Source organism: Silurus meridionalis, chromosome 1 (genome assembly GCF_014805685.1).
Source record: "Silurus meridionalis isolate SWU-2019-XX chromosome 1, ASM1480568v1, whole genome shotgun sequence".
Taxonomy (NCBI): domain Eukaryota; kingdom Metazoa; phylum Chordata; class Actinopteri; order Siluriformes; family Siluridae; genus Silurus; species Silurus meridionalis.
In genome coordinates this window covers 20,870,112-20,882,467 of record NC_060884.1, presented here as the reverse complement: position 1 = coordinate 20,882,467, position 12,356 = coordinate 20,870,112, and the positions used below count along the sequence as shown (strand labels likewise).

General features: G+C 38.9%; 1 protein-coding gene across 2 annotated transcripts; it reads left to right on the top strand.

The window, feature by feature from the left end:
- The first annotated feature begins 728 nt into the window (after positions 1-728).
- LOC124384508 (lysine-specific demethylase 4A-like) lies at positions 729-12,295 on the top strand. 2 transcript variants are annotated; one of them, XM_046847449.1, is made up of 10 exons: positions 729-872; positions 1,913-2,057; positions 3,198-3,373; positions 3,701-3,815; positions 4,227-4,420; positions 5,015-5,064; positions 5,726-5,829; positions 6,806-6,943; positions 10,559-11,873; positions 12,086-12,295. In XM_046847449.1, exons 2-10 carry the CDS (start codon positions 1,920-1,922, stop codon positions 12,280-12,282), a joined length of 2,427 nt encoding a protein of 808 aa, XP_046703405.1. In that variant the 5' UTR covers positions 729-872; positions 1,913-1,919; the 3' UTR covers positions 12,283-12,295. The 2 variants fall into 2 exon arrangements, with proteins under 2 accessions (XP_046703405.1, XP_046703396.1); XM_046847440.1 differs by having other exon boundaries at positions 6,806-6,949.
- The last annotated feature ends 61 nt before the right edge of the window (positions 12,296-12,356 follow it).

Below are 12,356 nucleotides of genomic sequence, written 5' to 3'. Positions count from 1 at the left end.
TAATGCAATGGATGGGTTGCATTGCATTATTATTTTACATTTACAGTGTAGTGCATTCCCTGTCATTATATTTAAGCCATTTTATGTCTTTACATTTTAGGCTTATAATATATTATTTTGAATGCATTTGGCAATGTATTTTTTCCTTTTGTTTTTTTTTTTTTTTACAATTGCAACATAGTCCTAATGTAAGATATTACACATCATTTCATGTTGTGCAAGATGAAATAATAATAATAATAAACTATTTTCTCTCTTTATTAGTATCTCCCCAGTTACAATGAGACCTCAAGGAAAGCTTCAATCATCATTTGTTCAGCTCATTGCTCTTGGGGAAGTGGTAGTTTAAGGATTAAGGGTCGATGGATTAGGCACCAGCACTGCCACAGCTGGGTCCTTGACCCTCTCTCCTCCAGATGTGCTGCCCTATGCTCTGATGGCAGCTTCGAAATGACCTGGGATATAGGAAGAAATAATTTCACTGTCTATAATGTATGTGAAAAATACAAAAAGCATTTTTTCCTGTCTTCTGATTCATTTGGATAATAGTGGATGATTGATGATAATGATGAAATAGAATAAGGCTGCAACTAGATCTAAGGCTTTTTAACTGACCAATCACAGCGCAGAGAATAGGATGTGGGCGTATCCGTGCAGTAGAAGCGGTGGAGAGGCAAAACAACACAGCGCCGGGAAAGCATAAGGGAACGCCTTCTTCCATCTCTGTAAACAAGTGTACAGTGCGCATGCGCGTTCTGTGTGTCACAATAATGGAGGACTATCTTTTCCAAGCGCTGTGAATTAAAGCGCGGGCGCCGAGTTCACTGTGGAGAATTGGGATTAAGCGACGTGCAGCGAAGGCTCCAACTCGCGTAAGAGCATGCGCACTTTTTTCCCTTTCGAAGAAAGTTTTAGTTGTGTCACACGAGTGTAAGAGCTAGCGCAAACACGGACACTGCACTGTTTTGCTAGCGAGGCTATAACTAGCATTGTAGTAGTGCTATTTTCTCTCGCAAATGTCCAGGTTTGGGGGTAAAAACTCAGGTTACAAGTTGTTTAACTCTCGCTACGGGGAATCTTACACCACCCAAGTATGATAATGTCACTGCTTATTAGTTACTAGCTCATTGCTTCCTCAGTACTTAAAGTTTTGTTGATCAACTCAGGGTGCTAACCATCATGAATTTATCCGGGAATTAAAACTTCGTTTTGATTGACTTACAATGCGGCCAATCAGAGGCATCGAAGTCGAGCGTTAACCGGGATTTTGTCCAATCACTATAAAAGGGCGGGGCCTATTCGGCTCAGCGATGGCGTCGTTAGCGCGCATGCTAGCTACTTTTCCTTGACATCGAAATGACAGCGTTTGTTTAGAGCTGGAATTAAACGGCGGATTGTATCCATGTATTTCAGTACGTTTCATTACGTTGTCGTTGCAAGTTTGTCTAATTAATTTGAGTTTTAGATAACTTTTTATATTCTACTTGTAGACTTACGTCACTCAGTTGGGTTCAGGTTAGAGAGAGAACCAGATAAGCAGAGAAGCTCCATGTAAATATACCATAAAGTTCATAATAAATAATAATAACTCCAGTTGAAGTCTAACAGGTGAATGTATATTTGAGCAAAATTGAAAAAATAAACCTATTCTTGACACAACTTGAATACATACTGAGTATTATAATGTTGTACTTAATGCTGTAGCAGGACAAGATTTAGTTTAGTGCCAAAATGTAAAAAAAAAAAAAGTCCAAAATTGTTTGGTAAATATAGGCATTACATCCTGTTGTGTAATTCAGGTTATTTATAATGTGTTTTAAAAAATACGTTTTCAATATTAACGGCAACAAGAAGTCAGTAAGACTACACTTGAAAATAATTCACAGATACAAATGTTTCTATTCGCTTTCAGGAACAGAATGGCCTCCAACTCAGTAGCTCAGACTCCTGGGTCGAAGATCATGACCTTCCACCCGACCAAAGAGGAATTCAAGGACTTCAGCCGCTACATTGCTTATATGGAGTGTAACGGAGCGCACTTAGCTGGCATGGCGAAGGTTAGTGCCGCTCCGAGCTCTAGTGACACCGTGTGCTTTTTTTCCCCCAAATTACGTCTAGGAGACCATGAACCCACACACACGCACCATATATTCCAAGCAGCCATAACATTTTAACATTATATCCGGGGAAGTGTATAACACTGACTATCTCTTTATTAAGGGAAGTGAACATTTTGTCCTTAAAGTTGATGTGTTAGAAGCAGGAAAAATAGACAAGCGTAAGGATTTGAGAGTTTGAAAAGGGCCAAATTGGGATGTCTAGACGTCAGAGCATCTCCAAAACTGCAGCTCTTGTGGGATGTTTCCATCTGCAGCAGTCAGTATCTATCAAAAGTGGTCCAAGGAAGGAACAGTGGTGAACCAGTGACAGGGTCATGGGCGGCCAATTCTGATTGATTCATTAAGTTGTTAATGCTTGATAGGTCAGGACTGTTTTGGTGGAAAAGGGGACCAACACTATATTAGGCAGGTGGTCATAATGTTATGCCTGGTCTGTGTGCAAGCACAATAACAAGTGCTGTCTGTACTTCAGAGAACCCAAGTTCTGGTTCAGTCCTAATTTTTCTCACATCCATTAGTCTGGTTACACTTAAGTAAGATGATCTTTTTTCTCACAAACACTTTTATTTTACAAGCACAACTACAATTGCAAAACCATGTGATTTTGCACTTGGCAGTAGTGATATGGCTATACATGGATATCTATATTAGCAGCTGTACTACAAGTAGCTTAAAGTTTTACATTTCTGGATGCTGTTCCTTGTTAAAGAAATGAGTTATATGTCACATTAACAGACTTGAAAGAGTTTTACACACTGGTTGTGTAATTTTACATGCAATGACATTTTTGAATGAGCACATTATCCACTGGCCAAAAAGTTTGTTATAAAAATACATTTGATTGGGAGGATTACATGATTATGAACATGTATTTGTAGCCCATAATTACAGGCTTGTAGTTATATATTGGTCATAATACCACACATAAACTGTAGCCTATGCTGCTAAACAGGCTGTGTAACTGCTGTTGAAAAATTCTTTGCAGTCTATTCAACGTTTTTTTTAATGTTCCTCGTGAATTCCGCACATTCACAGCCACGTAAAAAGTGCACGGACAGATTGTTGTTTCTGTCACAGGTGGTGCCCCCTAAGGACTGGAAGCCTCGACGCACATACGATGACATTGATGACCTGGTCATTCCTGCGCCTATTCAGCAAGTAGTGACTGGTCAATCCGGGCTTTTCACGCAGTACAACATCCAGAAGAAGCCCATGACTGTCCGCGAGTTCCGCAAAGTCGCCAACACTGACAGGTGAAAAAATTTTATTGGACCCCCCCCATTTTTATTTTATTTGTATTTTTTATTTAAGTTCAGCTATTTGAGTGGAACAGTTTCTATTTGTCTCAGATATTCCTGCCACAAAGGTATTATTTATCTACTTTTTAATCACACAGTGGTTATTCATCAAAGAAAGGTTTTTTATTTATTTTTATAAAAAACTTTGCACTTTTATTACAAAATGTTTAAAGGTTATGTATCACATTTAAAAATGACGCCACCTCTGATACACATTGTAATATGCCTTTTTTAGGAATATTCTGTCCTGCAGGCCGTTGTTCACTGACGCTTATGTTGCAGGTTCTGTAGCCCCCGGTATGCAGATTTTGATGAGCTAGAGAGGAAGTACTGGAAGAATCTTACATTTAATCCTCCACTGTATGGCGCAGACGTCAATGGAACGCTTTATGATCCAGTGAGTGACCAGTCTTTTATATCAGCTTTTCACAGGCTAGTTGTGTATGTGTGTAATTTGAAATTAGGAAAAGGAAATGAGCAACATTTGCCCTCAGAACTTGCTTTTCTTCAAGAACAAAAAATACAATTTCACCAACTTACAATGAACAAGACAGTTACTTTGCTATATTTTATTTTAGTGTTTGTTTTATAATTTACGAGTAAACATGTGACTTGAGTGTGACACCTCATGACCTTGTAATCGTAGGTATGGGTTACATGTGTCCTTGTCTGCAGGCTCAGTGTGGTTTGGAGACAATAAATAAAACAAAACGAATGTAATATAACATAAATTTATGTATAATATGAAATAGATTCATGATGCACTGGCTCCCTACTGGCATATGAATCATTTTACAATTCATTGCAGGATGTAAATGAGTGGAACATCGGGCATTTGAACACTATTCTGGACACAGTGGAGAAAGAGAGTGGCATCAGGATTAAAGGGGTAAATACACCATATCTCTACTTTGGGATGTGGAAGAGTACATTTGCCTGGCACACCGAGGACATGGATCTCTACAGTATCAACTATCTGCACTTTGGAGAACCCAAGTCCTGGTACAGTTCTAATTTCCTCACATCCAATAGTCTGAGTGCACTACATTGTATTATACAAGCACAATTACGAATTCAAAACCATGTGGTTTTTTAGTTGACTGAAAGCTGTTGTGATTATGTTACATAGTGACTTATACTTTTGTGTGAATTGGACATAAAGAAATATTCCACATTTCAGTAATTCCGTAATAATTTATTTTCTTATTTCGTCAATGTTGATAGACCCCTTAGATCGTGAGGTCATTGTCACATAAAAAAAAGATCTTTCCCTCAACTTGATTTCAAGTAGCAATGTCCTGGTGCTATTATTAAATATATATTTTATTTGTTGTGAAGGACAATTTTAAAAGGAAACTTTATTTTATTTTTTTTACATTGTAAGCTGATGTCCTTAGCCATTAAGAACCCAATCATTTTGTGACAAATATTTTACAATTTTGATCAAATGCTGTGAATACTGTTGAAATTTAATTATATTGATAGAACAGAATGATGACCACAATCATAAACCTCTGTGATGTGTTCCGAGAGCTCTTTTAATCATTGCATTTAAACTACTGCCTACTGACTAACTTACTGCATTCACCTGTGCAGGTACGTCGTGCCTCCAGAACATGGAAAGCGATTAGAGCGTCTAGCTAAAGGTAGGAAAAAATACATATTTCTGTATTTACCACTGCTGAAGTAATACAAATATTTGTCTATATATTGGAGCAAATTTGTTAAATGTATGATTTTTTTTTTTGTTTTTTTTTTTGGTTGTGTCTCATAAGAACTGATTCACTGTTAAAGGAGTATTTTACACTAAAGAAAAATCCCAAACGCAATCAGACAAAGTGTTTGGTTTTTTTTTGTTTGTTTTATGTTTTTTCTTCAATTTTAAAAAAGATAAAGGACTAATGATACAGGGCTAATCCCCATTAGACCTCCAATTCTGAATCTGCTGCTTGTTTGAAGGTGAATTTGGTTATGACGGAGACTATATCCAACATATTTTAGCTTGCACATAGAGGAATAAATGAGTATTTGATAAGGAAGAACTCTGCACAGTTGTAATGTATTGATTTAGGCATACCGTTTATACAAACACTAAAAGACTGTCCATTTTATGTCCGTCTTCTTTGTTAGTATCATAGCTCCAAAACTAAAGAAACAAGCCTGAGGGACCAAATATTTGGGTTAAAGAAAACAGTGAATACATTTTATTTCTTTGTTGACTTCTTCCATGAATCCCAGGACTTGTTGTGTCTTGCAGTTGAGAAACTGTTCAGGCATACTGATTGTTTATCACGATTGTGTTTGCAGGCTTTTTTCCTGGAAGCGCCCAAAGTTGTGAAGCCTTCTTACGACACAAAATGACATTGATCTCTCCATCAATACTAAGAAAATATGGCATCCCTCTTGAGAAGGTTAGTTTGTGTGTAAGCTGCTTTAATTAACTTTCAGACTCTCACTGACTACCAACAACAGTAAGATTAGTTGCATTTGTGTATTAATTAATTCGACAAGACAAATTAATTGAAGAAACACAAACCAGAAGTTGTAATTCCAGAAACTAACATTATTCACCCTTACACTCACTATACATGTTATAGATTTGAAAAGATGCAACACAGAAGGAGCTGCATTTATGTAAATAATTGTAATATATATTAACGATATATATATATATATATATATATATATTTTTTTTTTTTTGTATTATTTACTTTTTTTTTTTTTTATTAATTAGTCTTTAAGATAGCATTTTTAACAAATTAAAATAATCTAAAAATGTTAGAGATGGCACAACTATCTACCATGATAGAATGATAAATAATATTGGATGCACAAAGTTGTATAGGATGTCATTGGGTGTGCTAACATAACATTTTCCCTTCACTCGAGCTAGTAGACCCAAACCTGTTCCAGTATGACCTGTGCACAAAACAAGCTGCATGAAGATATAGTTTACATCGATTAGAGTAAAAGATCTTAAGTGGACTTCTATAGAGCTCTGACCTCAGCCCTATTAAACAATTTAGGAAAGAATTGAAACGCTGACTGCACCCCAGGACTGACACATCAGTACCTGACTTTACGAACATCCTTGTGGCTGAATGAGCACAAATCTCCACAAACACAATCCAAAATCTAGTGGAACATCTTCCCATAAGAATGGACATTATTATAACAGCAAATGGGGACTAAATGTGGAATAGGATGTTCAAAAAGCACATACAAATCTTATGGTTGTGTGTCTACAAACTTGTGTCCATATAGTGTACTAGTGTACTGTAAACACACTTGCATGTAGCTGCCATGCACACAGAAAAACCGTCTTTCTTCAGAATGATTTCTGTGGTTGAGACCCAGGTGTTAAGTCTTATCTTTTGTTTTTGTTAGGTTGCACAGGAAGCAGGTCAGTTCATTGTGACTTTCCCCTACGCCTATCATGCTGGATTCAACCATGGATTCAACTGTGCAGAGTCCACAAACTTCGCCACTCAGCGCTGGATCGATTATGGCAAGCAGGCAGCATTAGTAAGTGTGAGGATGCGCTAATATTAAACATTTACACCCGCACCTGCACTCATCCTTCACTTTATTTGCTTAAACGTCCGATCACTGTTGCTGTCTGCAGTTGTGATTAAAGAGTCACTTTTATTATTTCATCACAGTTTATTATTTCAGAATTGTGAGAAATTTGCGCAATTGCTAAGTTATCTGTGAGTCAGTGTATCCAAGTGTAGTTCTGAGAAAGGGACAGAGATAAGGGACAGTGTTTTGCCAACTATTCGGACATGCTCATGTCTACCGTGTACCTTCACTTGTGACTCACTGAACCTAAACTAGACTACACTGGGCATGGGGATTTAGTTTAACTGTTAGTGAGCAAGAAAATTACTGCAAAGGCAAAGAAAAAAAAATCCCTGAAATAGTGTTAATGGAGAAGGAACCAAAACTCAGCAGAGGAAGTCCATCCCACTGTGACTGGCACAATGAGCCAATATCAGACAGTTCAGAAATTCTAGTTCTTAATGAATATTATTTATTGTGTAATAATATGAATTTCAAAATATCAATTATGACTTTGAACTAGTGTGATTGCAGCTGTTTAAATATTTACATTTTAGCATGAATTCCACACTTTTAAACCAGTTTACGCTTCCTACCAGTTTTATTGTGGATCCTTAAGCGATAAGGCAATAATAAGTTAGTAGTTAAAGGGGTTAAGCATACAGCATTGCCAGCTGAGGGTGATGTAGAGAGAGCAGTTGTTTCATGGGGAATGTCTTTTCACGTCTTCAATAGATTTTGATCTGTAGCAAAATATAATATATCATTTTTCATACATACCGTTTCATATTTTGGTTCTTCAGGAGGCGAAAAGTAACTAAATATAATGGTGATTAAGACATAAATAAGAGTATGAACTTGTGTTCATTTGTAATAGTTGAATTAAATGTAAGGTGGAATATCGAGCTCATAAAACAGGAGTGTTATATAACCACTGTGCACGCTTCTATTTTGATTGTGCTTTTCAGCGTTTCCTCGTATTTGCACGAATCTGATTGCACATTGATTAAGCTGTGTAGTGAATATCATTACAGAGACAGTACCTTGGCAGGAGTGTGCAGTGGTGGTGTGCTATACTTAAAGTATTGATGTGCTTCACAACACTGTAAACCACATTTGCTTTTGAACATTTACACCAAATGAACAGTTAGTAAGCAGTTGGGGCACTGTGTAAAATGTAAATAAAAACAGAATGCAATAATTAGCAAATCTCATTCATCCATATTCTATTCACAATACATAAACATAAAATGCTTAAACTGTTAATATATAACATTTTAGGGAAAAAATAAGGTCATTTTTAATTTGATGGCTGTAGGTCTCAAAAATGTTGGGACAGGGTCATGTTTTCCACTGTGTAGAATCACCACTTTTACTCCTAGAACTGAGGCATGTTGTCCCATATGAGTCTCATTCAGGATTCTGGCTGCTCAACAGTTCTGGCTATCCTTTGTTGTGTTTTTTCGTTTCATGACACCCCAAATGTGCGTGTCATTTCAGCACTCAGACTCTTCGACTACAAAGTCATGCTTTGCAGTAGATGCAGTATGCAGTTAGCATTGTTTCGCTCAAATCTGCAAGGCCTTCCCTGAAAATGAAGTTTTCATTTGTTACTCTAAAAGCTGTATATGCCATTCAGCATTGACTGTGCATTTCCAAATGTGCAAGATGCCCATTTCACAGGCGCTAATGGAATGTGGAAAAAGTGAAGCGTTGTAAATACTTTCTGGATACACTGTATAGGAGTGCGTCCAAAAAGTATTTGCAATGCTTCTCTTTTTCCACATTTTATGTAACAGCCTTATTACAAAATGGATTAAATTCATTATTTTACTCCAAATTCTACAAACAATACCCCATAATGACAACATTAAAGAAGTGTGTTTTAAAATATTTGCTAATTTATTAAAAATAGAAAAAGTACAAATAAAATCACATGTACTCAAGTATTCACAGGCTTTTCACATGAGACTCGAAAATTTGAACTCGGGTGCATCCTGTTTCCACTGATCATCCTTGAAATGTTTCTACTACTTGATTGGAGTCCATCTGTGGTAAATTCAGTTGATTGGGCACACACCTGTCTAAATAAAGGTCTCACAGTTAACAGTGCATGTCAGAGCACAAATCATGTCATGAACTCCAAGGAATTGAGGACTGTATGGAGGGACAGATCTGGGGAAGGGTACAGAAATGTTTCTGCAGCATTTAAGGTACCAATCAGCACAGTGGCTTCTATAATCTGTAAATTGAAGTTTGGAATCACCAGGACTCTTCCTAGAGCGGCCGCCTGTCCAACTGAGCAATCTGAGAGGAGAAGGGCCTTATTCAGGGAGGTGACCAAGAACCCGATGGTCCCTCTAAAAGAGCTCCAGCATTTCTCTGTAGAGAAGAACAGAACAAACATCTTGCAGCATTCCACCAATCAGGGCTGCATGGTAAAGTGGCCAGATGGAAGAGACTCCTCAGTATCCCTGATGAAAACCTGCACAGAGTGCTCTAGACCTCAGACTGGGGAGACGGTTCATCTTCCAACAGGACACCGACTTAAAGCAACCAGCCAAGATAACAAAAAAGCGGCTATGGGACGACTCTGTTAATGTGCTTGAGTGGCCCAGCCAGAGCCCAGACGCGAACCCGATTTAACATCTCTGGAAAAATCTGAAAATGGCTGTGCACTAACGCTCACCATCCAACCTGATGGAGATTGAGTGGTTCTGCAAAGAAGAATGGAAAAAACTACCCAAAAATCGGTGTGCAAAGCTTGTAGCATCATACTGAAAAAGACTTGAAGCTGTAATTGGTGCCAAAGGTGCTTTAACAAAGTATTGAGCAAAGACTATGAATACTTATGTACATGTAATTTATTTATTAATTATTTATTTTTTGAAAGCTATTTCAAACATGCTTCTTTCATGGTGTCATTATTGGGTACTGTTTGTTGAATTAAATCTATTTTGGAATAAGACTGTAACATAAAATGTGAAAAAAGTAAAGCGCTGTAAATACTTTCCGGCTGCACCGTACCATCAGAGGTGTTGCTTTTTGAACTCAGCACTACTAACAGGCCATATGATCCTTCTCCTCTTTAGTCCAGAGGACGTGGTGTCCATGGTTTCCAAAAAGCAATAAAAAATTTAGATTTAAACAGTTTTTTCACTTTAGGCCAAAGCTCAATTAAAATGTACTGAGACTGAGAGGATGACAGCGTTTCTGGATCATGTTCACACATGCCGCCTTCTTTGCATGATAGACATTTATACTGCATTTATGAATAACTTGGCAAACAGTGTTCACAGATAATGATTTCTGGAAGTGTTATTGAGCCCATGCTGTGATTTCCATTACAGAATCATTTTTAATGCAGTGCCTCCTGAGGGCTTGAAAATCCCCCCCAAATTCTGCTTGGCTCTGGAGCATCGACTTGTGATCTCTGATCATTCAAAGTAGTTGCCAAATAATAGCCTAAATGAATAACTAAATGAGAAACCTGTGTTTAAAGATTGAGAGATTAGAACTAAGTGGCTGTTTGCTATATAAAGTGACTGCTGGTGTTTGTTATCCTCTTCCCTTTAACAGTGTTCATGCCGTAAAGACATGGTGAAGATCTCCATGGACGTGTTTGTGCGAAGGTTCCAGCCGGAGCGATATAAACTGTGGAAGGCAGGAAAGGACAGCGTGATAATTGACCACTCCAAACCCACACCAGAAGCAGCTGAGTTCCTGCAGGATGGAAAGACATCGGGAGAAGTAGGAGAGCTCAGCAACAGCAGTCCCGCAGAAACCAAAGAAGAGAGGGAAAATGAAAGAGCAGATAAAAATAGAGGGGGGAGCAAGACAGAAGAGGGGGTAGCAGAAGCAAACGAAGCAGATACAAAGCGAGGAGACATAGTGATAGAAAATGCAGGTGCACAACAAAGAAAAACAGAAACACAAGCGGGAGAAACCAATAGAGAAACAGAGAAAACACCAACTGAAACCGAGTCAGAAAAAATAGACATTGAGACAGAAACAACCAATAAAGAGAGAGTTGAAACAGAAAGACGAGAGTCAGAAATGGAAATACCAGATCAGGAGGCAGGGCTGATAGAAACAAGCACACCTGAGAAAGAAATAGAGGAAATGGAGATAAAGACAGAAAATGACAGCACAGAGAGCAGAGAGAAGGATAAGACTGGGGGAAAAGAAGAGACTTGTACAGCTGAGATGGAGACGGAAGAAATAAAGCAGTCAAAGACAAAAACAGAGTCTACAAGGAGAGAAATGGAAAGGGGGAAAGAAAAGCTGGACAGCAGTGAGATGATGAAAAACATGGTTGAGGCAAATAGTGGAGAGTTAGAGACTGAAAAAGAGAATCTGTCCATGACACAAGAGACAGACACATCAGCAGCAGTGATAGAAATACAGAAGAATGGAATGGACAGTCAAGAGACAGACAGATCTAACAAGGCAAAGATAAAAGAAGTGCAAGAGACAGGTGATGTAGAGATGGCCAGTGCAGAGAGAGGAGAGATGGAGATTGAGACAGAGAGCAGAACGATGAAGAGCAAGACAAATAGTGGACAGATTGAGGGTGAGAAAGATGAAACAGAGAGAGGAGAGATAGTGGGTGAGAGAGGAGAGACCGGTAGAGGAGAGATGGAAAGCACAACAGAGAGTGGAGAAATAGTGGGTGAGAGAGGAGAGACCGGTAGAGGAGAGATGGAAAGCACGACAGAGAGTGAAGAGATAGTGGGTGAGAAAGGAGAGATGGAAAGCACAACAGAGAGTGGAGAGATAGTGGGTGAGAGAGGAGAGACCGGGAGAGGAGAGGTGGAAAGCATGACAGAGAGAGGAGAGATAGTGGGTGAGAGAGGAGAGATAGTGGGTGAAAGAGGAGAGACAGGGAGAGGAGATGGAGAGCACGACAGAGAGTGGAGAGACAAGGAGAGGAGAGATGGAGAGCACGACAGAAAATGGAGAGATAGTGGGTGAGAGGAGAGACCAGGAGAGAAGAGATGGAAAGCACGACAGAGAGTGGAGAGATAGTGGGTGAGAGAGGAGAGATAGTGGGTGAGAGAGGAGAAATGGAGAGCACGACAGAGAGTGGAGAGACAAGGAGAGGAGAGATGGAGAGCACGACAGAGATTGGAGAGAGAGTGGGTGAGAGAGGAAAGATTGAAAGCAGTACAGAGAGTGGAGAGATAGTGGGTGACAATGGAGAGATGGAAAGCATAACAGAGAGTGGAGAGATAGTGGGTGAAAGAGGAGAGACAGGGAGAGGAGAGATGGAGAGCACGACAGAGAGTGGAGAGAGTGGGTGAGAGAGGAAAGATTGAAAGCAGTACAGAGAGTGGGGAGATAGTGGGTGACAATGGAGAGATGGAGAGCATGACAG